The sequence below is a fragment of the Physeter macrocephalus genome, chromosome 16 (genome assembly GCF_002837175.3).
Source record: "Physeter macrocephalus isolate SW-GA chromosome 16, ASM283717v5, whole genome shotgun sequence".
NCBI lineage: Eukaryota > Metazoa > Chordata > Mammalia > Artiodactyla > Physeteridae > Physeter > Physeter macrocephalus.
The window spans coordinates 20,033,619-20,061,617 of record NC_041229.1 but is presented as its reverse complement, the minus strand read 5'-3'; the positions used below and the strand labels follow the sequence as shown (position 1 = coordinate 20,061,617).

General features: G+C 37.4%; 1 protein-coding gene across 9 annotated transcripts in view; it reads right to left on the bottom strand.

The window, feature by feature from the left end:
* Positions 1-27,999, bottom strand: part of ALG9 (ALG9 alpha-1,2-mannosyltransferase) — a 98,254-nt gene that overhangs the window by 67,877 nt on the left and 2,378 nt on the right. For all 9 annotated transcript variants that reach the window (XM_024131260.3, XM_024131256.3, XM_024131257.3 and 6 more), the window contains 7 exons: positions 23,498-23,568; positions 18,280-18,368; positions 16,123-16,258; positions 11,570-11,657; positions 11,281-11,386; positions 4,132-4,254; positions 1,273-1,427 (listed from right to left, as the gene is read on the bottom strand). In XM_024131260.3, the coding sequence (XP_023987028.1) occupies positions 1,273-1,427; positions 4,132-4,254; positions 11,281-11,386; positions 11,570-11,657; positions 16,123-16,258; positions 18,280-18,368; positions 23,498-23,568 (768 nt within the window). The remainder of the gene's footprint in view (positions 1-1,272; positions 1,428-4,131; positions 4,255-11,280; positions 11,387-11,569; positions 11,658-16,122; positions 16,259-18,279; positions 18,369-23,497; positions 23,569-27,999) is intronic.

Below are 27,999 nucleotides of genomic sequence, written 5' to 3'. Positions count from 1 at the left end.
CCACAACAGTGAGAGGCCCGTGTACCGCAAAAAAAAAAAAAAAAAAAAAAAGAATCCGCCTGCCAATGTAGGGGACACGGATTCGAGCCCTGGTCCAGGAAGATCCCACATGCCACAGAGCAACTAAGCCAGTGCACCACAACTACTGAGCCTGCACTCTAGAGCTCGCCTGCCGCAACTACTGAGCCCACGTGCCACAACTACTGAAGCCCGCGCACCTAGAGCTGGTCCTCTGCAACAAGAGAAGCCACCGCAATGAGAAGCCCACGCACCGCAACGAAGAGTAGCCCCCGCTCACCACAGCTAGAGAAAGCCCACGCACAGCAACGAAGACCCAACACAGCCAAAAATAAATTTATTTAAAAAATGAAAACATTATGCTAAATGAAAGAAGTCAGTCACAAAAGACCACATATTTTATGATTTCATTTATATGAAATGTCCAGAATAGGCAAATCTATAGAGATACAAAGTAGATTAGCTGTTGCTTATGGCTGAGGAGATATGGGAAGGGGGTTACGACAGCTAAAGGGTACAGGGTTTTTGAGGTGATTAAAATGTTCTAAAATTGATTGCAGTGATGCTTACATAGATCTGTGAATAGCCTAAAAAACACTGTATCGTATACTTTAAATGGGTAAATTCTATGGTTCGTGAATTATATCTTAACATAAATCTGTTAAGAAAAAAACCTATCACCCTAATTATTCTTCTTCTGCTAACTGCAAATGGTAGCAGAGGTTAAAAAAAAAAGAGTCTGGCGCTTCTGAAGCCATAAATACAGAGATATTCAAGATTAGTTCTGACAGGGAATTGACCTGCACAGGTTTTAAGCCAGGATTACAAAGTGTCCCACATTGCTAACTGCCTGATGTAATCCCAAACACTTGAGCCAGTTTCATTCAGGTCTTGTAGTGGAAGAGTAGACATTCCATTAGCTCTGCTGTGGTTCCACCGTTCTGTGCTAGGCCCATTCAGTGACTTAAAAAAATTCCTTTCAAAAAAAAAAAATTCCTTTCATAGCAATTGGATTCTTATTGGCAACAGAGACAGATTAACACACAAGTTAACACGGCAAATATGTAATCAGCAAATAAGAGTCAAAGCAACATTTAAGCAATCAATACATAAAGCTTTAAAATATGATCTGTATCAGGTTTAATGTACAGATAAAATATCTTAGGTGGAAGCATTCTGTAATTTGCCTATAAGCTTTATGAACGATTTAAAGTGAAACAGAATGAAGCAGATATACATTTCCCTGAAACTCACCTGAAGTGCAGAAAGGGCCACAGCACCACAGAGACATACAAGTGGATATACAGGGAAAAGAAATCTCTCCTCTTTGTGAGGCTGGATGAAGAAAATTATAAACCAAATATACATTGGAGCCAAGGTAAGCCAATATGGGTGGCCTAAATTCTGAACTGTAAGACAGAAAAATATCCACCTTTCACCATATTAGAACAAAACAGCATGTTTAGTTTCAATGTTCTCTTGATCTCAAACTGGGATGTATACCCTAGGGCACCCAATAAAATGTTTCAATTCTTGTATTCACACTTTCTCTGATATAATAAAGGAGCCAAGTAGAAAGAGGTATATACTCCTTAGCTCTCCCAAGAGGTCCAACATTTAAAGGGAGGCACAATACTGGATTTAGCTAGAACAGGTGAATGGGTAATAGAGCTTAATAATTTCTACACTGGATGAAGAAAAAACAGATTTCTCTTTCTAATGAGTCCTGCCACTAAGACTAAAAGTTCCTGAGATTAACCAAAAGCATAACATAAATTCATTTATTGGATTTTAATTCCTATGTTCTGTTTACTGCATTAATCTTACTTATACACCAAATAGCTATAGATCAAAGAAAAGGAAAAAAGTAGGATTCTCAAACCCATCACTGGTTTTCCTCAAGCTACAAATGACAGAGTTTGTTTCAAAGCAAATATAAAAACACTCTTAAAGGAAGTTTACTGATCAAGTTTTCTCTCCTGTTCTGCAGTACCCATCCACTCTGTATCGCATAATTAAAGCCAAGGTGTACTTAAAAGCATGTGAAAGAATGAAAGGAATTTAATGAAAACTAAGACCTAAGCACCTACTGGAAGGTTCCTGTGGTTAGGTACAAGAACACTGAGTGATAAACCTGCAACCCACAGCGAAGGCATCCCCTGCTGTGCTTATACTAGTGACAACAAGCAGGGCGTAGGAATCACTGGCCAAGGCTAGATAGACAGCGCCCCCTGGTGTCCATTATGTCTATACTGAGCAAATTTAGATAAAAAGATCAGGGTTCTCATCAAAGCCCAACTTAGCAATGTTTAACTGTGCTCTGTAGTTATCCATGCTTTTGCAGAAACTCTTTAGGAATAAAAATTCTTGAACTGCAATAACAAGCTTATCTTTTAAACTTTTCACTCTAAGATTCTATCATGAGATTTTAGGCTATAATTTAGGACTTATACTTTTCCAGGATGTATTTTAGGTTGGAATTTTCTTCATCATAAGAAAACATCTATCTTCTACAAGTAAACAATCTCTTCCTCTTCTGTATCTTAAAAGCTAACGAATACATTTAAAAAATATGGCCTAAAATTTTGAAATGTCCTCTATAAAATGTACAAAATTATAACCACAGTTGTACTACATGATGAGATAATGGGTAATTTCTTTCCTGCCTCTTTATATTTTTCTACGTTTTTTCTTTTATTATTTTTATTTCTTAATGTTTCTCCTTTTGAAAAAGTATTGTTTCCATTATAAAATACACAAGAAATATAAAGATAAAAACAGAAGGAAAGTACTAAAAAAGTATTTCAAAAAGTATAAAGGAAAGCCCCTAGGTAACCTAAGGATGGGGACTAGTTACTAGGTGGACATGTGGATACATTACACACTTTTAAACCAAAATTGGATTCGTACTTTAGAGAACAGCTTAATATACTATTTTTATTTTATTTTTACTGTTTTTATACTTACATCACAAGCATTTCCAAATTTTCCACAAGCATAAATTATTTTTATAGTCAGGGAAAAAGTTATTTTTCAAAAAAAAAGAAAAAATGATCCTTAAGAAATACAAGGAATGGAGGAATACATTAATACCTCGAGGGGACAAACAGCTGAATCCAAATGTGGGACACTATGCAAGATGAATGACCTGGTTTCTTTAGAAAGCTTCAGGAGGAAAAAGGTGAGAGGGGGAACCTCTAAAAAAGCTTATGAAACATAACACCAAATTCACTATATGACTCTTGTTTAGATCCTGCTTTAAACAAACTATAAAGAACTATAAAAACTATAAAAAGCTATTTTTCAGACAATGTAGGAATCTAAATATTACCTGGGTATTAGATGATATTAAGAAATTACTGTTAATTTTGTTAGGACAATGGCATCACGGTTATGTTACAACGAAAGTCCTAAAACAAAACAAAAGTGACTCTGAAGGCTGCTTTCATATTCTATGAACACAGTGAAGTCTTTACAAACCATTAATAGTAGAAAAGCAGAATGGGGAAAGGTACTGAGGGATCATATGGCATCCAAATCAGACTAAAAAGTCTGAAGTTAAATCTCCTTCCAAAGCTCAGATGCATTTCTGCTCAGATCTGTCTCCCATAAAAGAAACTATGGGCACTACATATCCAGAGCCACGACAACCTGAGAAAACACTGGCTGTGCAATACAGAATCAGAACAAGCATCAAATTTGGGGGAACCTCTATATGGTTTAGTTTTCAAAATTTTGGTTGCATTTCCCAGAGAATGTTTGCCTCTAGCATTGATTATCTTAAGCAATGTGGCATGCCAACACACAGTTCGTTAAAAAACAGAAGACTCATATAGGCTTATCTCCCAAGATTTTATAAATGTTTTTGCCTCCCCAGGTGGTTCTGTAAATCATACAGACTCCTCACTTGCAATTATTAACCAAACTTTCACATAGGTTAACAACATAAGTTAAATAATCTACGAACACAAATGGAAAATGCAATAAACCAACCATTTCCATAGGAAGAAAACGGAGAATAAAGTAAGTAGATTCTTTTTCACTTCTTGGTACCCATTGTTACTTCTCTTCCCCCCTCCCCCCACCAAGTCTATCATCTGTTATGCCACTCACCATGAAATCTCTGCAGTAGGTATTCCATAAGAGAAGTCAGTGGTAAGACCAAGAGAGCCAAAGCAAAGACTACATTAAAATTCAGAAATCCATTAATTAAATAGAAATACCAGGGCTCTATACCTGAGGGAGATAACGAGATAAGAAATCATTAGTGGATGCCTCCAATACCTATTACAGCGCTTGACTCATACTGTTCTTTGTTCAGGTAACGTTGATGATCCAGTGAGCCGCCCCCTCTTAGAATTCAGGTTTCAAATATTTAGCTGTATTTTCTATCATGACCACTATATCTAGCCAAAACGGAACTAATACTTTTCAGAACCACCAAATAACATAAATAGCTTAGTGGTGACACTATGATTTATAATAAGAAGTATTTATTTGGTCTTCACCCCCCCATCCCTAGTACAAAGCTCCTAAAATTACCCTTGTAATTTCCGAAGTGGTGAGAGTAATAAAGGTGTCTTTGTTTTGTTAATGAGGGAACTTCAGGAAAGCCCCCAGGTAACCGAAGGAGGAGGACTAGTTGCTAGGGGAACCAATCGAGTGATTGGAGGGTTGGAACTTTCAGTTCCGTCGTTCCCTTCTCTGGGGAGGGGAGAGGGGCTGGCAATAGGGTTTCATCAACAATGGCCAATGATTCAAGCAATGGTACTTATGTAATGAAGCCTCCATAAAAACCCAAAAGGACAGTCAAGTGTTCAGAGAGCTTCTGGGTTGGTGAACAGGCAGAGGAGCCCACGGGGCTGTGGCACACCCAGAGAGCACGGCAGTGCCACATTATCTTCCCACACACCCTGCCCTACGCATCTCTTCCACCTGGCTCGTATCCTTTATAATAAACTGGTAAACACAAGTAAATGTTTCTCTGAGTTCTGGGAGCCACTCTGGCAAATTGATTGAACCTGAGAAGGGGGTTGCTGGGACTACTAATCTACAGCTGGTCAGTCAGAAGCCCAGGTGACAACCTGGACTTTGAATTGGCGCGTGAAGTAGGGGCACAGGGGTTGGGGGAGGGTGGGCGTGGTGGGTTGCAGTCTTGCAGGTCTGAGTTATTAGGGCCTTTCCCATTTCCTTCCCACCTGTTTCTCCTAGTTACAGTCTAGCATCCTTCCCCCTGATACACTCAACCACTATTTGATAATGTGTATACAGGGGACCTGTGTTCCGTAAAAAGCAACAACTTGTTTTCCTTAGGAAAACCATGTTCAGAGACCCAGACCCTGCTCGGAAGTTTTGGGGATTCAGAATGAAACAAAATGACTGAAAACACAAGCCTTACTCACACAAGTTTTGATTCTTTAACTCAAAATTCTTAAACCCAAATGATGAGAAAAAGCCCCCCTCTGCACATTTAGCAGGTTTTTCATCTGCTCTTCCCCTCCATGTGATTACTTCAATCAGGCGGTGAATGACACACGCGGGTTTTAATCACTGTGTGTTGTGACACCCGCGTTGCACCACAGCAATTTCCTGCAATCAGCATTGCTTAAAAGGGTAATCAGAAGGCAGAGAAATAGGCAGAAAAGCCTGACATTTTTGCAGCTTGCACAGCAAAATAAGATTAGAAACCAAACCCTTAATGCTAGAAACATCTAAGGGAGGAGGAAGAGGGGGACCCTAAGGAAGGACTCAAATTCAATCGTGGGTCACCTTTTGGGAAAGCTCTCTCCTTCCTGTCTAAATACAATGATAGGGACTGTTCAGGAACAGAGATTTTGTCCCAGGCCAAGCTCATTAGAGACATTTATATCTTGTATTTTCTACAAATAACCTTTGGGGTTATAGAAAACTAATGGATGGTTTTATTTTCAAAACAGAAATACATGTCTTCTCTGGATTGTAATAACTATTTAACAACACATTTCCTAAATTGAGTTCTTTAGACATCCAGTTTCCAGAGAAGTAAGTTTTTGCACAATCCTCTCCTGACTGCCAGTGTGGTGGCAATGCTATCAACCTTGACCCACCTTTTTCTTTACAAAATTCTGGAAATCTGACCCTGAGAAGAAAAACCAGAGTGACTAGAGGAAAGGAGATCACCTTCCACATCATCTATTACAGATGATAAACATTAAAAGAAAAAAGCCTCTTTCTCTTTGATCTTTGCAAATATATGTTTTTTCAGGAAAGCTCTTTAGTCTTTTTGTCTTTACCACAACTTACTATGCCCTCCTGTTAGGGGTATCTTTTTACCAAGGTACACTGTACTCTGAGTTGTGGAACCAAAAGCATTAAGTTGGTAAACTCAATTATTTCTATGTGTTAGGAGCTCATAGAGCAAGTTCACAGCTAGGCTGTGAACATTTCGTAAGACTGTTACTTCCCTGAAGGATGGGGTAAAAATCGGGGGATAAGTCAAGATTTGGGAAGGTTCAAGTTGACAACAGCCTTAAAAACAAGAGCAAAAGGGGACAAAAACAGTGAATTCTGTTAGCCAGTGTCCTCCCCTACTTGATGAGGCATCTGCCTTCAAAGAGTTAAAACTTTTATCTCTTTCCAGGGAGATATTCAGCACTGCCCTCAGAAAATATCAAAGCTGAACTATGTAGAAAAAAATGTGTCAGAGTGACAAGCTAAGCATTTAACTGGTGCAAAATGAAAGGTGAAAGGAAGCTGGAAGCAGGGTCTTTGCAGGGAGTGACTCACCTATCTCCCTCTTTATGGAAAGTGCCTCAATTCCTTTCATTCAAAGGAGCTAAAGGGAGCTTTGCAAGAGGCTAAAAGAAGAGGGGATAATGTTTATTGTTCCACAGATTGAATGAAGGGGAACCATTTTATAGGCCTACAATTTTATAGAACTCTAGGAACTAAATTATAGTAAATCATCCTTATAAATGTCAAATTTGCACCACCAAGAAGAAAAAGCCACCAAGGTTCAACAGACATGACTAACAAAAGAGGGAAGGCTCTGGAACAGCTGTGGCTGGCAGGTGACACTGAGCACTCCCCAAAAGATTCCTCTGGGGCTTCATCCTCTGCCGCTGCAGGAATGGAAAACTGTGGGCCTTTTGATAGAGGATACCAGCCCCTACCTCCTGAAATCTCCTGTCCTGTGATCTGACAGATTTGATAAAACACACAAACAGGCAGGGATCACATCCTAGGCTACCAAGTGGCATCCTTGAGCAGACCCACTGTTATTTTTGAGGGGAGAGCATTTCTTACACCTGTCCTCCCACACCTTCCCCGGGCCTGTGTCCTCCTCATCAGACAGCAGCACTGCTCTTCACTCACACACAAAAATACTTAACCTCAACATCTGAGAACTTGAAATGTTACAAGGGAAAGAGGCAAAATCAGTGCCAAGCCCAGTCACTTTCCTTTTTGCAACACTAAATTTCACCTCTTGATCTCTGACCCTATAGAGATGTTTCCCCTACAACTTTGCAACTTTATGTCTACACTACTCTAAATTTCCTAAATGCCAAGTATTCTTCACCTCGTCCAAGTAATAGTTGTGAAAACTATTTCTTTCCCCTGGCTTCAAAAGTCAAGAGTCAGCCCAGGTCTGGAATGTGTCATTAATATATGTTATCTGGCCAAGAAAGTATAGAAAGGTCCCTATGAAAACCAGAAACAACAGAGAGAAGAAATATTTACAGATCGTTCCCGACTTATGATGGAGTTAAGTCCTGATAAACCCATCATAAACTGAAAATATCGTAAGTCAAAAATGCATTTAATACACCTAACCTACTGAACATCATAGCTTAGCCTAGCCTACCTCAAACATGCTCAGAACACTTACATTAGCCTACAGGTGGGCAAAATCACCTAACACCAAGCCTATTTAATAACACAGTGTTGACTGCCTCATGTAATTTATGGACTACTGTACTGAAAGTGAAAACAGAATGGTTGCCAGTAAAGAATGGCTGTAAGAGTTTCCATTGTTTACCCTCATGATGGAGTGGCTGACTGGGAGGTATGGCTTGCTGCCACTGTCCAGCATCACGAGAGATATCATACCACCTATTGGAAAAAGATCCAAGTTCAAAACTCGAAGTATGGTTTCTACTGAACGTGTATTGCTTTCGCACCATCATAAAGTCAAAAAAAAATTCTAAGTTGAACCATCATAAGTTGGGGACCGTTATTAGAATCACAATGGAGAGACTGAAATTATCTTGCTCATGCCTGTGTAGTTCCTACCTAAAATTCAGCAAATGTTGTAAAACTACTTTAAGTTTTTAAAAAAGAACTCAATATTCAATCTTTTTGTCTCAGCAGTCCCTACACTTGAAATTCTATTTTCTTATGATGTACCCGCATGGTGCCTACCTGGCAAACTCCTTCTCTTCCTTCCAGGCTCAGCTCAAAGATCACTACCTCTAAGAAGTCTTTCCTGATACTACCAGATGAACTTGCTCCTTTGATTCCCTATCTTTCCACTGTAGCACATAATAGATTGGACTGTAATTATCTATTCATGTGTCTTCAGCCTTATTAGACAGTAAATTCTATGAGGACACATGATAAATGCTCAAAAGCAAGTGATTCAATGTTTCTTTAGCTGAAGTCATTTATCCATTCATTCAAGAAGTATTTATAGGCTTATTATGTTCTTATATGTAAGAAACAACACTAGATGTATGCAAAAACTATCAGCACAACGCATTTTACATTTTCAGATAAAAAACTATGTGCCTACTATAGCTAACAAAGCACTTTAAGTAGGAGACTCTTAGAAAACAGTCAAAATAATGCCAAAAAGTGCCAAACAAGTGAAAGGGTTTCCATGACAAAAAACAGGCTGACAACTGTACAGCATATAAGTCTTTGATATTTACTGAATGGACTCAACAATTACAATAAAATTAGCTGACAGTGGTAAAGTACTACTTTTTACCTCTATTGTTCTTCATTTGTATCAAGATAATCCCAACCTAGCACACCACAACAGGTCTAGACAAAATAGTTCTAGGACACAATAGTGATCAAGGCATTTATGTCATCTGATGGGTACTCCAGAATTTGTTCATTCATTCATAAGAAATCTTTACTGAAGACCTAGAATACATAAAGACTACCTACTCCTAAAATGGAAGAAACATTCTCTGTAAGTCTGCTAAAGCAAAATGGAGTTAACATGGAAATCAGACACCCCTAAAAATTTGTCAAAGATGAAGGAAAAGCACAAAAATTCTACCATCAAGGAACAAGCCCCTAAAGTCTTGCTGACTACAGCCCCACAATCAGTCCTGTTGATACCCAGTACAATTCCCTCTGTCCCAACAAAGCTTTTTCTATCTCTAGGAAAGTGATCAGTTCCTGCACATCCAAAATAGCAAAATCTGAACTGAAGCTAACCCAGGTTCACTAAAGCTGGCAGAACAGAGACCCAAGGGCTCTTCCCCATAAAACATTGGCTGAAATGAACAGCAGATGCCAACATCCAGGGAAAGACTGGCCACTGCTCCGCTGGATCCCAAAACCTACCCACTGTTAAACCAGAAACATAAACTTAGGTCAGAATTTACTCTTTCTTTCCTATTCTCCCTACCAACCTGCTTATCTCTAGATGTAAACTCCTCATCAATCTAGAGGACAATAAAAATTATGAAACTTCCATATACTCTCACACAAAGTTTTATATATAAATAAGCAGTCAGAATATCAATATGTAATAACCCATTTAAAAGGTGGAGAAGCCAACTTTTCAAAATTAAACTCAAATTAACACAATTTATTCACCTATACATAATATATATTATGTTTCCAATAGGTTCCATGTAAATCAATTTCTAATATGCAATCTGGATCTAGGAGGACAGTCCCCCTTCTACTGTCCTGTAGAATCAACTGAAGTTTTACAAGTAAACTAAAACAATGGGCAGTTAAAAACACGTCAACTCTCCCTAGATAAAGGGAGACATCTAGAGGCAAAAGCTTAAAATTGGGGCTTTTTCTCATAGTCTCAGCGATCTTGGAGCCACAAAAAAGAGCCTTTTAAAATTCCTTCACTTAGCAATTATTCTCTAACTATGCAGTTTGTGGATTCAATTCACTGAACAAAACACTGTTTATTTTTAACCTATTACTCGCCATCTAAAATGACAACATTCCCCAAATCCCAGGAGGCCCAATTAAATCTCATTCATATGCTTACTTTAATTCTCCTCAGTCAATCTGTTGGTTCTATTGGCAAAGTGGCACAGAAAAATGATGCGCCTGGGTTAAACTGATAAGAGACACAGAAATAATATTAACCTGCTTCATAGCAAAGCCCAAGACAGTCACATACACAGAATGCTCTAAGACCTTCAAAAGATTAAGGCAGAAGAAACTATACTTATTTAATGAGAAACTGTCTCATAAAATGTTTACTGACTTGGCTGATCTGATTAGAAAGATCTCCAGCTTATCCCTCTGCAGAGGTCACTAACTCAAATGCCCTCAGGGGACAAAAAAAAACAAACAAAAAAAATCCAAAACAGGCTCAAGGGCTGGCTGGGAAAAAAAAAAAAACCATCAGGGGAGGGGTAGAGATGGATGGAAAGTGGAGAACCAACCCCAGACTAAAGGCATCCCCTTTTTTCCCCTCTTAATCCTAAACTAGCCAAACTATCCACCCTCTCATGCTGACCTCACCCCCATTTGCTACACTTTGTCTACAGATTTTCTAAACTTTCTCCCCTAATGCATAATACTAAAGTGAACAAATTAAACAAAGAAAAAGTAATTCCAAATGTTATACCAAATGTATAGAAAATGTCTGGAGGAATATTTTCCAAGGTGTTAACAACAGCTGTCTGGAGATGATGGGATTATGAATGTTTTAATTTCTTATTTTTGTTATCATATTGATTTGCTAATGAGAAGAGAAAAAAGTAACTTAATTTTAAACAAGTAGCATCAAAACCCAAGGCATACCCAACAGAGTCCTCACTACTCTGAAACTGAGAATAAGAGGCAGCAGGACTAACAGAAAGCCAGATCTGAACATCACAGTACTCAAGGAAAAATATTTAGTGGCTATATATCATCACTGTGCTATGTTCAAATGTCATTTATTTTTAAATAAGAAAACATTACCAGCAAAGAAAGGCTATATTTGATAAAATGTGGCAGCTGAATTAAAATTTCAAAGCTGAGGCAAATTAAGCTATCCCCTAACTTTTCCCTAATTTCATAAGGCCTTACCATAAAGATCAGGTCCATGAGGAGTAAAGACATTATACAAAACAATGTTGAGTGGTGCAATCACCAACTTCCCGTAATAGTAGCTGTCAATGACCACCACAGGCACCTAAAATAGAGCAGAAAATATATAGCAATCGTAGAGTTTTGCTCTGGAAACATTCTCACAATGCTAATAGGATAAACTTCAGAATGAAAAACAGAATCAATTCCTAATGTTCTCTTTTCCATCCACATCAGAAGTTGCTTTCATTACAACTTTAGAACAAAACAAGATAAAAAGAAAACTCACCAGAAAGATCATTAGGGCAACCAGCGACCAATGAAAGAAACTCTTCCACCTGTGCTTCATGACCAGCAAATCAAAGGCAATAGGTAAACTATTTAACAGAGAAATAGAAAGTGGGGAGTTAAATACTTAGAATAGAAACTGACACAGGTCAGATTTACACATACCTCATGCTGAACTGAGAATAAAATGTCTCTAGCAATTACAGTGAGGGAAGAAAGCTGGTACATGAAGGGATGTCTTCTCAAAAATAAAAAATGTGATCTCTTCACAGGACTCATCAGAGTGAGATGCATCCCACAATGCACAAGAAATATAAATACTCGCATTCGGAATGAGCTCCATTTTACATGTATTTATTTATTTTTTATTTTTTTATTTTTTTTTGCGATACGCGGGCCTCTCACTGTTGCGGCCTCTCCCGTTGCGCAGCACGGGCTCCAGACGCGCAGGCTCAGCAGCCATGGCTCAGCAGCCATGGCTCCCACTGTGCTTAGGAAGAAACAGAGGCTCAAGAGTGTTCAAGTGACTTAGTTCAGGGTGGACAAGGTATAATGTGGAGGCACCAAATTAGCCCAGGTTTTTTTATTTTTTTATTTTTTTTTGCGATACGCGGGCCTCTCACTGTTGCGGCCTCTCCCGTTGCGCAGCACGGGCTCCAGACGCGCAGGCTCAGCAGCCATGGCTCAGCAGCCATGGCCCACGGGCCTAGCCGCTCCGCAGCATGTGGGATCTTCCCGGACCGGGGCACGAACCCGTGTCCCCTGCATCGGCAGGTGGACTCTCAACCACTGTGCCACCAGGGAAGCCCTTTACATGTATTTATGTGTAATGGACATTTAAAATATATTAATTGTAAGTAAATGTACCCTATTGCCCTACTCCCACCCTGCCAAATAAATAAATACTGATTTCTCCCTTCCACGATTTATTAAGATTTTAGTAATAAAATCATATTACAGGACTTCCCTGGTGGCGCAGTGGTTGCGCGTCCGCCTGCCGATGCAGGGGAACCGAGTTCGCGCCCCGGTCTGGGAGGATCCCACATGCCGCGGAGCGGCTAAGCCCGTGAGCCATGGCCGCTGAGCCTGCGCGTCCGGAGCCTGTGCTCCGCAACGCGAGAGGCCACAGCAGAGGGAGGCCCGCATAACACACACACACACAAAAAAAAAAAAAAAAAAAAAAAAAAAAAATCATATTACAAACTTTCACTTCAATTCTGATATATTCCTTTCCAATATGTAATATTGCTCCGAAATGTAATATGTAATATTTGTTCTTCTTCCTTTCACTTAAATTCCTCAAGCAATTATCAACAGCATATGTCTGTTGCCTTCACTATTTCTTCCTTAAGGCCTAACATCAAGCTATTAAGACTGATCTAAGGTACCAGGAATCTCCTGTCCGCCAAACCCAGTATCTTTCCACAAGCTTCATCTCCCTTTGTCTTTCTGTTGCACTTGACACAAAGCATCTGCTCCTTCCTCTTTAGATTCCCTGGCTCAGATGTTCTTTGCTGGGGGCTCCCCTAGTGCTCCTTTTTAGGCTTCTTTTTCCCTACCTCACGGTGTGCCCTACCATGGTGCTAGTTCCCAAAAGCAAGGTTCTACTTTTCTCTCTCTATACTCATTTTCTTGGGTACTTCAACTCCTCTTGCATGAACAGTCACCTTCATATCCATGACTTCCTAATCTGGGACTCTAGTCAGAGCCCTCACCTGTGCTCCAGTCACAAAGAATTCCATCCCACACCAATCTATTTACTTACACAGAATCTACCCAATGTCAATTACAGGCTCTGCTCCTGCCTCCTCCATAAAGTCTTTACGTTTATATGGCACTATCATCTCTATCATCTCTTTGGCAATGTCATGTGAACAGCTCTTCTAAGACTTGAAATTCCACATTCTATTACCTAAATATTGCATTAACATTCTGTGTTTTTATTTTTTTCTCCCCAACTAGTTACATTTCCATAGCACCTGCATTTCTCCTTTGATAAGTCAATAAATAATAGTACACTGCTAACCGACTGATTAACTGTGATCCTGAAATCATTTATCTAAAGGCAGACTAATCAAAATGCGCCAACTCAGAGGTATTTGGGGAACTCATGAAGTTCAATGTAAATCCAGCAGAGAGTAAAAGGAATGGAGAAACTGACAAAAGGAGGATGGAGAAGTAAAAAGGAGGGAAGAACAAGGCTTTGTGAGTCACATTAAAGTGTGGACCCCATAGAGCAGGGGTTGGCAAACTTTTTATTTAAAGGATCCAACAGCAAACATTTTAGGCTTTGCAGTCCCCATATGGTCTCTGTTGTATATTCGTGTATGTGTGTGTGTGTTGTTTTTTAACAGCCCTTTAAAAATGTAAAAATTTCTTAGTTCTTGGGCTGTACAAAACAGGCCAGCTGGATGTGTGACCCACAGGCTACAGAATGCCAAACTCTGGGACACAGAGCAATGGGGAAGCTATTACAAAGACAAAACAGAGTGATAAAATCATATTTGCATTTTAGGAAGACAACTCTAGTTTGAGTGTGGAGAGCAGATTTACAAGGATAAAGACTAGAGATGGGAAGATCATTTATGAGCCTACATAAAAGAACAGAGAGAGGTGAAGAAAAGTGGATTCAAAAGATATTCAAGAAGTACAAGAAATTAAGAAGACATGAGAAAGAGAAAACAGTCACAGATAATTTTCAGGTCCTGGCTCAGCACAGATGGTGATACCATTTACTGGGCTAGAAACATAGGTAAAGGACAGATATGGAGGGAAGATGATGAGTTCAGTTTTGTAAATGTTTAGCTATATAAATGGAGATATCCAATAGGCAGCTAGGTATATATGAATGAAGCTTAAGAGATGACTGGACTATATAAAGATATGGGACTCATCAAGATGATGGAGAGAGCAGAAAGTACAGAAGAGGCTCTCACAAAATCTTGAGAAATATAATAATTTGAGAATGATACGAAGAATAGAACAGAAGATAAGATTGGAGGTGGGGAAACCAGCCTTTAAAATCCACTTAAGAAAATTTTAAATGCCTATTCTGATTTAGTAACTCCCTTCTAAAAATTTATCCCATAGATAAATTTCCACAAGTGTATAAACATATGTACAAAAATGTTCACTGAAGCATTGGGTATAACAGCAAAAAAACTGAAAACCAAATGCCTACCAATAAAGCAATGGTTAAATAAATTATGGACAGACATATAATAATGGAATGTTACACAACTGATACAAAGAATGATATAAATCTATGTACAGAAGATATACATATGTATAGGATAATTCTGTTTGTTTTAAGAATTTAAGTATGTATGTATAAATGTGTATGTGTGCATTTATTCACGTAAGGATAATTTCTGGAAAGACATGTACAAAACTATCAGCAGTGACTAACTGTGAAGACTGGGTTAGGGGAGAAAAGAACTAAGAATTCTTTTTACCTCATATAATCTGGTACTTTTTTTAAATAATAAAGATATACTACTATGATAATAACCTTAACACAAACTAACATATTTTTCTAAATAACTAGTGGTACAGGCAAGAAATTAAGGCAGCACAAACTAGAGAAGTTGTGAAAACAAAAAGTACAAAAGGAATGAGAGATACTATGGAACGTGGAAAAAAAAAAAAGACGCTGCAGGCAGGAAAGAAGAAGGACTAAAAGGAAATTCAGATAACAAGCCTGGGTGACTGGGAAAATGCACAGCACAGGGTGGTACAGCGTGGAAAAAACATCAGCTGTTAGAGTCAGAAGGCCTGGATCCAAAAGCAAACATAATCTTAAAGGCAAATTACTCAAAACCTCTCGAAGTCCACTTTCTCATTTATAAAGCACTAATAATTGGAGACTTCCCTGGTGGCGCAGTGGTTAAGAATCTGCCTGCCAATGCAGGGGACACGGGTTTGATCCCTGGTCCGGGAAGATCTCATATGCCACGGAGCAACTAAGCCTGTGTGCCACAACTACTGAACCCACGCACCACAACTACTGAAGCCCATGAGCCCTAGAGCCCACACACTGCAACTACTGAGCCCATGCACCGCAACTACTGAAGCTCGCGTGCCCTAGAGCCCACGCACCGCAACTACTGAGCCCACGTGCTACAACTACTGCAGCCCACGCGCCTAGAGCCCATGCTCTGCAACACGAAAGCCACCGCAATGAGAAGCCTGTGCACCACAACAAAGAGTAGCCCCTGCTTGCCGCAACTAGAGAAAGCCCACACACAGCAATGAAGACCCACCAAAAAAAAAAAAGCACTAATAATTGTATTTGTCTTGCAGAGTAGGTTTAGGAATAAAGTTCATAAAGGGTTTAGCTGTGCCCAGGATACAGCAGATGCTTAACAGTCACTTTTTTATTAGAATTAATCGTAACAATAAGTACTAAGAGAAATATTCTTCCACTTCCCAGAATCTCTGAATAATTAATTCCTATAACTTTAGGTCCTACCCAAAGAATATGGAGATAACCTAACATTAGGATTGACTATATACCCAGTGATACATGGAAGATGAATCATGTTAGTTTCTTACCCAAGAGCTGCACTGAACGGCCAGCCTAAGATAGCCCCAGCTGCTACTCCAAGCACAGCAAAGGAAGTTTTGTCCATATACCAGCCAGTCATGGCTATCAATGTAGTGTACATACAGAAGCTGCTAGGAAGGAATGCTGCAAGACAAAAGAAATGGAAAAAAAAGGGGGAAAGGGACAAGAGATTGAGATTTATGAGTTATCAATTATTAAAAATATAGCTGGAGGCCACAGCAGAGGGAGGCCCGCATACCACAAAAAAAAAAAAAAATATATATATATAGCTGCATTGCAATATGTCAATAACCAGGAACATACTTTGAGCAATGCTATATTAGAAATGAGGAGTAAAGTGATACTCGTTAAAAAAAAAAACCCAAAGTTCAATGATTTTCTTATTTTCTCTCTCCTGTTTTTTATGTACCAACACATCACCCAATTATACAATGCCAACCATGCCATTTATCTCCTGGCCTGTACCCCAAGTCCAAAGCTTACAGGATTCCAGGCTCCCCAGAAGTACCTCCAGGTTATATTTCCAAACAGGAAGTATGCTTCAAGAAATTTAGAGCCATTGCTAACAATCTGTTTTTGAAGAAGTTTATCCTCTGTCTTCTGAGACTGTCCTATTAGCAACCTGTACCCCATAGGAATTCTCAGAAGCCTTCTCAAGGAACAAATATGTTCGACGGCAGCACTGCTTTGTATCCTTCATCCACTGACATAGATAGTTTGGCCTTTAGATGTCCCCCTAATTATTTCCATCAAGCGTCGTAACTTTCTTGTTGCATACAGCAGAGGACTGACCACCTTCAGGGTCTCTGCAACAGTAACATTTCATCAAAATGTTTCTAACAACTCTACAAAAAAATGCAGATCTGCCTCTCCCTGGTGTTTAAGTGCGTCACCTAGCACTAGAAAAATCAATACCAACTCCAACAGGAACAACAATGAACAGGCAGTATGATTTGAGAAACTCAGCAAAGGGTTCAGAGGCTCATATCAAAGGATGCCTTTAACTTATCTGTGCCTTAACATCCTCAGCTGAAATTATAAAACTAAAAATACTCTCAGGTATCTCCCACACATAAGAATCAATTTTAGGAGTAGCAAAGTAACTAAAAAAACATGTGAAGTACAACCTTCCCAGATAAACACTAAATAATATTGATGCCATCCAAAGCTGTTGATTCTAGCTCCAAGGGGAGCAGAGGAATCTGAGGTCTCTGCCAGCTCAGAAGGCAAAGCATAGTCTCATTTAGGACAGTGGCTCTCAAAGTTATTCAGGCGTGAGGCCCTGAGATCTCTGCAGAACATGGATTTTGATACAGTCAGTGAAAAGTAAATATATACTTTTGCACGAGATACTATTTTTTGTGTATATTTAGTGTGTATACTAGATTCTGGTACACACAAGCAAAAATTAAAATTAAAATTGAGATGATTATATCTAGTAACTTAATTTTTCTGAAAAATTGGAAACAGGCTACCGTTTGGCAACAGGCCACTTTGGCTCAGCTCATAGAACACAAATGTTCAATGGCAGCACAGTTTGAAAGCCACCACTCTACATTAACAATTTTATTCTAAATTTCCAGAAGCTTACTTTATTCTATAAAATACAGTACTCTATAGAATACTGTATTTTATAGTATACGTTTATACTTTTATAGAATACATTGCAAATAATTGGCATAAAATAGAACCATCAAGAGGACGGTTTTTAGACATAAAGTGCTTCCTTGAGCAAAATAACAAAATTATTGTCCTTCCCCTAACAGCAAAGAAAGGCAGTGAATGCCTCTGTTTCTCAGCCCTGCTGTGATAAAAAAATATAATAATGTAGTAGAAAGCAACCTGATGAAAATAACAGCTCTACCACTTATGAATTCTTTGACTTTCGGTAAGTCACTTCACCTTTCTAAGTTTCAGCGTCCTTACCTGCAAAAATGAGAAAATATTTATCTGACTTATAAATATTTATCTGACCTTACAACCACAGGATGGCTGTAAAGGTCAATCAAGATCATGTAGATAATAGGACTGTAAATTACTGACATGTTATACCAATATAACCTACATCTGGACAAGTTCTTCTGCTTGATGCAGCTGTGAAATATCAGTGAACCTTTTATGCCCTCACCTGCTCTTTTACTTACCTGATGATGAGCAAAACATGCCAGTGCTGAGAACCAAGAAGGCTAGCATCATTCGACTCACATGCAGCCCAAACTTCTTGCACACAGCCCTAGAGGAAAGGCAAAGACTATCAGCATAGCAAGCCTTCGGGATGGAAATTTCAAATTAAAGGACAAAAACATGTCTGCATCACAGAGAACACTGTAGATCTGAAGTCAAATACAAAACTGTCTCAACAGGTCTGTTAGCAATTCCATGTGCATAAGAAACCCAAACATTCTTATTCCTTAAGCAGGAGAGAAGCTCTCTACCTAAGAGGAAATGTATACTTTCTGTGCTAGACTACGTCTAGTATCAGTAGGAAAACAGCCTGATATAGTGGAAAAATAACAGGCCTCAGATGGGCACAGGTTAAAATCCTGGCCCTTCCACTCACTAGCAGTGGTACCCTCATCTAGTTACATAATCTGTCAGATTCCTCATCTGTTAAATGAAGATAATGATAATACTTACTGCATAAGGTTTCTGTGAGGGCAATGCATGGTAAAGTGCACAGAAGAGTGCCAGGCACAGAGTTGCTCAATAGATGGCAGTTATCAGAAAAAAAGACTAAGAGATACACCAAAGTTTTAATAAATGGTTATCTAAGTCAATGTTTCTAAAGCAATTATATACCTCCTTTTACTTCTTACAGGGCTTTTCAACCCTATAAATAAAACATTATTAGAGGTGATCATTGCTTCATTTAGTCAATATCTGTTCAGACATAACTATGTGTTACCTAATTTCTTGCTCAGGTTCCTTATTGCATCTCACAGCTTCTTTCTGAAATCATTTTGTTTCTTCCTAAATATATCCTTTAGAAGGTTCTTTAGTGAGGATCTCTTAATGGTAAATTCTGGCTTTTGTTTGATCTTTCTTTATATTTTGTCTGAAAAGTCTTTAACTCTTGGTCTTAAAAGGTGGTTTAGCTGAGTACATAATTTTAGGATGACAGTCATTTTCTCACAGAACTTTGAACATATTTTTTGTCTTCTGGCTTTTGAGAATGCTTTTGTGGGTCTAACTGCCTGACATTCCTTTGTAGGTTTTATATTAGTCCTCTGTCAACTTGTAAGATCTTCTTGGTCCTTTGTTTTACACAGTCTTACCAATTCCTTTTTATTTATCCAGCTCAGGATTTTAGGCTTCCTGAATCTGTGGATTAGCATATTTTCTCCTTTGATTCTGGAAAAATCTTATTAGCTATTACTTCCCTGAATCCTGCCTCTCCATATTCTATCTCTCCTCGATCTGATTAGATATATATCAGATCTTTCAACTCTACCACACACATTTCTTAACCTCTCATATTTCCTTTTTTTGTCACTCTGTACTACATTCTTAGTAATTGCTTCACATCAATCTTCTAGTTTACTTATTAGAAGTGTCTAATCAGTTATTTGATCTACTGAATTTTCAATATCAATTATTATATTTTCATTACTAGAAGTTCTGTTTGGTTCTTTTTCAAATCTGCCCAGTCATTTTTGTAGTCTCATTTGTTTTTTTTTCTTTTTAATCCTTTTTATTTTATTGTGGTAAGAACAGTTAATATAAGATCTACCTTCTCTACAGATTTTTAAAAGTAAAATACAGTATTGTTATCTATAGGCATAATGTTCAGCAGATCTCCACAGCTAATTCACGTCACATAAGTAAAACTTTATACCCATTGATTAGCAACTTTCCGTTTCCACCTGCCCCCATACTGGGCAGCCACAATTCTACCCCTTGCTTCCATGAGTTCAACTATTTTAGATAACTCATGAAAGTGGAATCATGCAATATTTGCTCTTCTGTGACCAGCTATTTCCCTTAGCACAAGTTCCTCAAGGTTCATCCACGTTGTCACATTTGCAGAATTTCCTTCTTTTTTAAGACTGAATAATACTCCATTGTATACCACATCCCCCACCCCATTCATCTCTCACTGGGTATTTAGGTTGTTTCCAATCTTGGCTATTGTGACTAATGCTGCAACGAATACTGGAGTGCAAATACTGCTTTGAGATCCTGATTTCAATTATTTTATATAAATTCCCAGAAGTGGGTTTGCTGGATCATATGGTGGCTCTATTTTTAATTTTCTGAGGAACCTCATACTGTTTTCCACAGTGGCAGTACCATTTTGCATTTCCACCAACAGTGTGCAAGGGTTCCAATTTCTCTACATCCTCACCAATACCTGTCTTTGTTTTTAGACAAGAGCCATTCTTTTTTCTTTTTTTTAATTGAAGTATAGTTGATTTACAATGTTCTGTTAGTTTCTGGTGTACAGCAATGTGAGTCAAAGTATATACACATATATATATTCTTTTTCATATTCTTTTCTATTACAGTTTATTACAGGATATTGAATATATAGTTACCTGTGCTATACAGTAGGACCTTGTTGTTTATTTTATATATATTAGTATCTGCTAATCCCAAACTCCTAATTTATCCCTCCCCCACCCCCTTTCCAGTTTAGTAACCATAACTTTGTTTTCCATGTAAGTCTATTTTCTATGTGAGTCTGTTTTCTATGTTTCTGTTTTGTAAATATGTTCATTTGTATCATATTTTAGATTCCACATATAAGTGATATCATATGGTATTTGTCTTTCTCTTTCTGACCTACTTCACTTAGTATGATAATCTCTAGATCTGCCCATGTTGCAAATGGTATTATTTCATTCTTTTTTATGGCTGAGTAGTATTGTTTTTTTTTTTTTTTGTTTGTGTGTATATATATATATATATATATATATATATATATATATATATATATATATATATATATATACACACACACACACGCACACACACACACACCACATTTTCTTTATCCATTGATTTATCAATGGACGTTTAGGTTGCTTCCATGTCTCGGCCATTGTAAATAGTGCTGCAGTGAACACTGGGGTGCATGTACCTTTTCAAACTAGTTTTCTGTGGATATATGCCCAGGAGTGGGATTGCTGATCATATGACAATTCTATTTTTAGTTTTTTAAGGACCCTCCATACTGTTCTCCATAGTGGCTGCAGCAATTAACATTCCCACCAACAGTGTAGGAGGGTTTCCTTTTCTCCACACCCTCTCAGCATTTATTTTTTGTTGACTTTTTGATGACAGCCATTTTGACCAGTGTGAGGTGATACCTCATTGTAGTTCTGATTTGCATTTCTCTAATAATTAGCAATGTTGAGCATCTTTTCATGTGCTTACTGGCCATCTGTATGTCTTCTTTAGAGAAATGTCTGTTTAGGTCTTCTGCCCATTTTTTGATTGGGTTCTTTGTTTTTTTGTTATTGAGTTGTAGGAGCTGTTTGTGTATTTTGGAAATTAAGCCCTTTCTGGTCACATCATTTGCAAATATTTTCCCCCAGTAGGTTGTCTTTTTGTTTTGTTTATGGTTTCCTCTGCTGTGCAAAAGCTTGTAAGCTTGATTAGGTCCCATTTGTTTATCTTTGCTTTTATTTCTATTGCCTTGGGAAACTGAGCTAAGAAAACATTGGTACAATTTATGTCAGAGAATGTTTTGCCTATATTCTCTTCTAGGAGTTTTATGGTGTAATGTCTTATATTTAAGTCTTTAAGTCATTTTGAGTTTATTTTTGTGTATGGTGTGAGGGAGGGTTCTAAATTTATTGATTTACATGCAGCTGCCCAGGTTTCCCAACACCACTTGCTGAAGAGACTGTCTTTTCTCCATTGCATATTCTTGCCTCCTTAGGCAAGGGCCATTCTAACAAATATGAAGTGATCTCACTGTGGTTTTGATTTGCATTTCCCTGACGATTAGTGATACTGTCATCTTTTCATATATGTTGGCCAGATTATTAGGTTTTTTACTATTGAGTTACAGGAGTTCCTTATATATTCTGGAAATGAACCTCTTATCAGATATATAGTTTGCAAATATTTTCTCCCATTCTGCAAGTTCCTTTTCACTCCATTGACTGTTTAGTCTCTTGTTTCTTCTTTATGTTTTCAATTCCTTCTTTTATTTCTTTAAAAATATTAAATGTAAATATTTTATATTCTTATTTTAGTAATTCCTAATAAATGAAGTTTTGCAGGTCAGCTTTCTATTGATTTGTTATCTCTGCTGGCTCTCACTCATAATGTTTTGTTCCCTTCTGTAATTTGTCATTTATTTTTACTATAAATTCTTGTTCACTAGAATTTTATCTATGGTAATGCTCTGACACCTGGATTAAGGATCCACTTCTCTAGAGAAATTTTACATTTTTTTTTGCAAGATGCCTGGGAACACTAACAACCCAGAACAATTTAAAATAAATTCTCAACTTGGGGTTTAGGGGACCATGTGGGTGATTTGAATTCAGTCCCGAACTCATATAAAGACCAACTTAAGATTATAATTCTCAAAGGCAACACTGGATTTTTTTTTTCCTCTATTCTACCCAGAGTCAAGGCCAAAGAACTTTTTTATCTGATATTTTTGGCTGTTTTGCAGTGGGAAGACTTTAAATAATGATTACTAAGTCCAGATACCTTTTAAAACATTATTAAAATAAGATGTTTGTTAGGTTTCATGTTAAAAAAGACAGTAATTTTTATTACTGGAACACTTAAATGCTCAATACTTTCACTAATATCCATTCAACCAATAGGTACTTGGTGAAAGACAATGTACTGGGTGCAAATAAGAGCAGTGAGTCCCACACTGGGAATAATTTCCTATCAGCTAAGCTCAAAGGGAGAAGAAAGAAATCATGATCCTATCTCTTAGGACCAAGAAAGAAAAAAAAAAAAAGGGCCCTACTAAATTCTACCAAATAAAATACCAGTTAGATATGTATTAACATAATTAAAGTTAATAATATGAAGATATGCCATTTATCACCTCAGCAAAGAAGGTAATAATTAGAAGTATTCCCTTCCAATGGTTCATTTCAAACAAGAAATTGCACTTTAGATATAATATTAGAAGCTAGAAGGAAAATGTTTTCTGTTTCTAAACACTGCTTCTACTATCAGAGTAATAATCTATAATAATCTATGCTATATTGGGCTTCCTCATAGCACTTTTATTATTATTATTATTATTTTTTTTTTTTTTTTTTTTTTTTGGTATGCGGGCCTCCCGCGAACCCGGTTCCCCTGCATCGGCAGGCGGACGCGCAACCACTGCGCCACCAGGGAAGCCCCTCTTAGCACTTTTAGAAGCATAGCTTTTATACTCACTTGTAAAAGTAAAGTTCACATATACAGCTCACAAAAGCCAGCAGACATCGTAAAAAGTAAAATACAAGAATCTGAAAGAAACCCAGAACAAGAAAACAGAAGTTATAGATACAAGTTAGAAAAACAATTAAAGATGAAACCACTCTCATTTGTCACTAATAACTATAAATTGGTATAATCCTTTTGAAAAGCAATATGTATCAAGAACCATGCAAATTTTCATATCCCTAAATTCAAGTATAGAAGTATATCTACTTCTCTGATTCCGGCCCACAGAAGTAACTCAAAATATGGGAGGGGAGGAGTTCTGTTCATAAAAATGTTAATTGCAGCTCTACTAATTTAGTAAAAACTATTTTAAAAACTACAAAATGTTCAATTACAGGGAAATGGTTAAATTACATCTATTCATGGATTATTATACACATATCGAAGTTTATGGCTACAAAGACAGTGGAAAAATTCTATGATATAAAACTCATTTATTCAACAAGCATTTCTTAAACAATTATAACTGATTATAATTATTATAAAATTATATTACAAAATATTAAATGAAAATATATAATATAACATTATTTATACATCAGAGTTACAGCTATGGAAATCAGAAGTACTGTATATGAAAAAACTGGAAAGAAATATAATAAAATGGTAAAAGTGGCTATATCAGGCTAGTGAGACTTAGGTACATATTTTTCCTCCTATTTTTCAAATGCCTGTAATGTGGTTTTATTAATTTTTTTTTTAGAAATTGACATGAATTTTACAAATAAAAATAATAAGAATTGTACCGAATAGCTTTTATACTACAATATACTGGTATGTTTAAGAGCAATGAATACCTCTGAAAATAAGCACTATTTAAATATATTCTATGATTAATATTACTACGTATAACTTAAAAGTACTTTCAGTTTTCATCATTATGTTCAATCAAGTGATCAGCAAATGCCCAAGTTCATTCATTAATTCAATAAAACCATACTGAAAACCTAGTATACACTGAGCGCTCTCTAGATGCTACTAGGAATACAGATAATTTTAGTACAAGGTATCCACACTTAAGGACTCTTCATCTGGTTGAGGAGAGTACAAAAACACACTTAGAAAGTTAAAAATTAACACAAGTTAATATAAGAATTGTATTTGGGAACAGGACAGTGATGCTCCCATAGCAACTAATATTCAACATAGTAACTGGATGCCAGGTTAGTGCAAAAAGACACAAAAAAGAAATGAGATATAAGGAATGGAATAGAAGAAACTAAACTCTACATGCACAGATGAAAGAGAATCCAGAGATTCACCTGACAAACCATTGACACTAATAAGGAAATTCAGTGAGATTTCGATCAAGATCAAAAAGCAAAAATCAACTGTGTTCCTCACAATTGTGTTCCTCATCTGCAATGACCTCCTACAAAAATTACAGAAAACAAGATACTGTTCATAACAGTAACAAAAAGTATAAAGAATCTAGGCATTATCCTAGTCAAAGAATGGATAAGCCTAAAGTGGACACATTGTTTAAATTTTATTAAAAGACACAGAAAACCTAACTAAATGGATAAATACATCATTTTAGGGATGGAATGACCCAACACTCTAAAAATACTGATTCTCATATTAATACATAAATTCAATGCAACTCCAATCAATACCTACCAGAATTTGGAAGAGGGGCAAATTGATTCTAAAATGATTTTTAAAATAAAATTTTAAGGACTTCCCTGGCAGTCCAGCAATTAAAAGACTCTGCGTTCCCAATGCAGGGGGACTGGGTTCAATCCTTGGTCAGGGAACTAGATCCCACATGCTGCAACTAAGAGTTCACGTGCCACAACTAAAGATCCCGCAGGCAGCAACTAAGACCCAGTGCAGCCAAATAAATGAATAAATACTTAAATATTAAAAAATTAAAAATTATAAAAACACAATTTTTAAAATGGATAGAGTGAGAAATTCATCAGGCAAATATTAACACATACTACAAAGCCATAATAATAGAAGCAATATGGTACTCTCTGACAAACTGACCAATGATACAGAATTAAAAAGGCCAGAAACATACATGGGAATGAGAGGTATGATAGAGATGGTATTACAAACCAGGAGGAAAAGGATGAATTATTTAGCAGATGGTGCTGGAAAATCCAGTTCACCACATAGGAAAAAATAAAGCTGGATCTTTCCACAATTTATAAACAATAAAATTCAAATGGACTAAAGCCTTGTATGTGAAAGATAAAATAATAAAGTTTCTAGGGAAAAATACATAAGAATATCTTTGTGACCTGTGGTGAAGGATTTCTTTTAGAAAGACCCAAAACCCACCAACCGTAAGTGAAAAACTAATTGGTTTGACTCTATCAAAATTAAAGATTTCTGTTCAACAAAGGACCACAGACAAAGTTAGTAGACAGGTGACAGCCTAAGAGAAAGGATTTCCAGTATCTAAAACCTACAAGGGGTTACTATTGAGAACTTCTACAAATCATAAGAGAAAACCAGAAAACCCAACTGAAAAACAGGCAAAGGATGTAAATAGGTAATTCACAGAAAAGGAAATATGAGTGACCAATAAATACATGAAGAAATTCTCCACCTTACTAGTTGTCAGAGAAATGTAATTAAAATGAGAAGCATCTCATATACATAAGAAAGGCAAAAATTAGAAAGTCAGAAATATCAAGTGCTCAGATGTTAGGAAGCTGAAACCCCAAACACTGTTGCAGGGAGTATAAAGTTGAATAGCCATTCTGGAGAGCAATCTGGCAGTGCTCCATGAAATTACGTAGCCCATGGATCTATGTACAGGATCCCACTCCTGAGTGTATAATTCAGAGAATTTCACACCTCAAACCATAGGGAGACAAAACAAAGTTGTTCTTGCTTAGGGTAGCAAGTTGTAAAGGTAACCATCACTAGGGGTGCCAATTATTACCATATTGTCTCTCAGCAACAATCCACCCTTTTCTACTCTAATTATGATGATGGGGCTGGGATCCTATAAGCTACAACTCCCCCTTGCCCTGTAGCTCCCACTGGCAGAACCTAAAAAGGAGGAAATTGGAAGAAAGAACAAGAGAACAGATATCTTCATTCCTGTTTTGTTCGATGTTTGTATCACTGATGTAAGAGGTAGGATTCTGGGTTGAATATGCCAAATTTGAAGTGACAGTGGATATCCAAATGGAGATGAAAACCTTAAGCACTGCATATTGTTATTTCTCTACTAAGTCCCCCATCCTATATATCTTTCCTCTGAGACCACTTGGAGAGCCTGGACTTCTACCTCCCCCAAACCTAGCAGTAATGAGGTACCTCTACCTTGACCACTAGGGTGGTATCAATGGAGGCCTAGTTGGGAACCTGGACTTCTAGCCCCCAATTGGCAGTAACAAGGTGGAGAACTCTCTCCTTCTTCCAGCTGCAGTGGTATCAAAAGAAGCCAGCTAAAACAGAAGCAGAATAGTGCAGAGGAAGCAGGCTGGGCCCATGAATAAGATCCAGAGTCTCATAGTATAATACCCAAAATGTCCAAGTTTCAACTAAAAATTACTTGTCAACCAGGAAGATCTCAAGCTGAAGGAAAAAAGTCAATTAATAGATACCAAAACTGAGATGAGATATAAGAATTATCTGACAAAGTTTTAAAGGAGCCATTGTAAAAATGCTTCAATAAGCAATTAAGAACACACTTGAAACAAATGAAAAATAGAAAGTCTCAGTAAAGAAATAGAAGATAAAAAGAAAAACCAAACGGAAATTTTAGAACTGAAAAAATACAATAACCAAAATAAAATCTCAATGGGTAGGCTCAACAGCAGAATGAAGGAGACAGAGGAAAGCATCAATGAACTGGAAAAAAGACGATACAAATCGTTCAATCTGAACACAGAGAAAACAGACTGGAAAAAAGTGAAGAGAGCTTCAGGGACCCATGGGACTGTAATAAAATATCTAACATTCACATCATTGGAGGCTCAGGAGAGGAGAAACAGGGCGGGACTGAAAAAGCACTAAAAAAAATAACAGCTAAAATCTTCCCAAATTTGGGAAAAGACATAAGTCTAAAGATTCAAGAAGCTAAGTAAACTCCAAACAGGATAAACCCAAAGAAATCCATGCTAAGACACATCATAGTCAAATTTCTGAAAGGTAATCAGGTTAGGTCTCAGTTAACTCCTAATTATCCTTCCGTATTCTGTTTAAATTAAGCTCTCCCTAATATGCTAACCCATTGCACATTGTACTTTTCCTCCATGACCCACTGCATTTATAATTACTTGTTCAATGTTCATCTTCTCCACTAAACTATAAATTCCATGAGGGCAGGGATTTGGTCATTGTTACACCCAGAGCACTTAACAAAGTGTCTACCAAATAAAAGTTGCTCCATTAATATTTGTTCAATAATGAATAAATAAATGGTTCTTCTTAAAAAAAAATCCCCTCCTAACTATGAATATATTTGATCCTTTTCACAAAACTGTTCC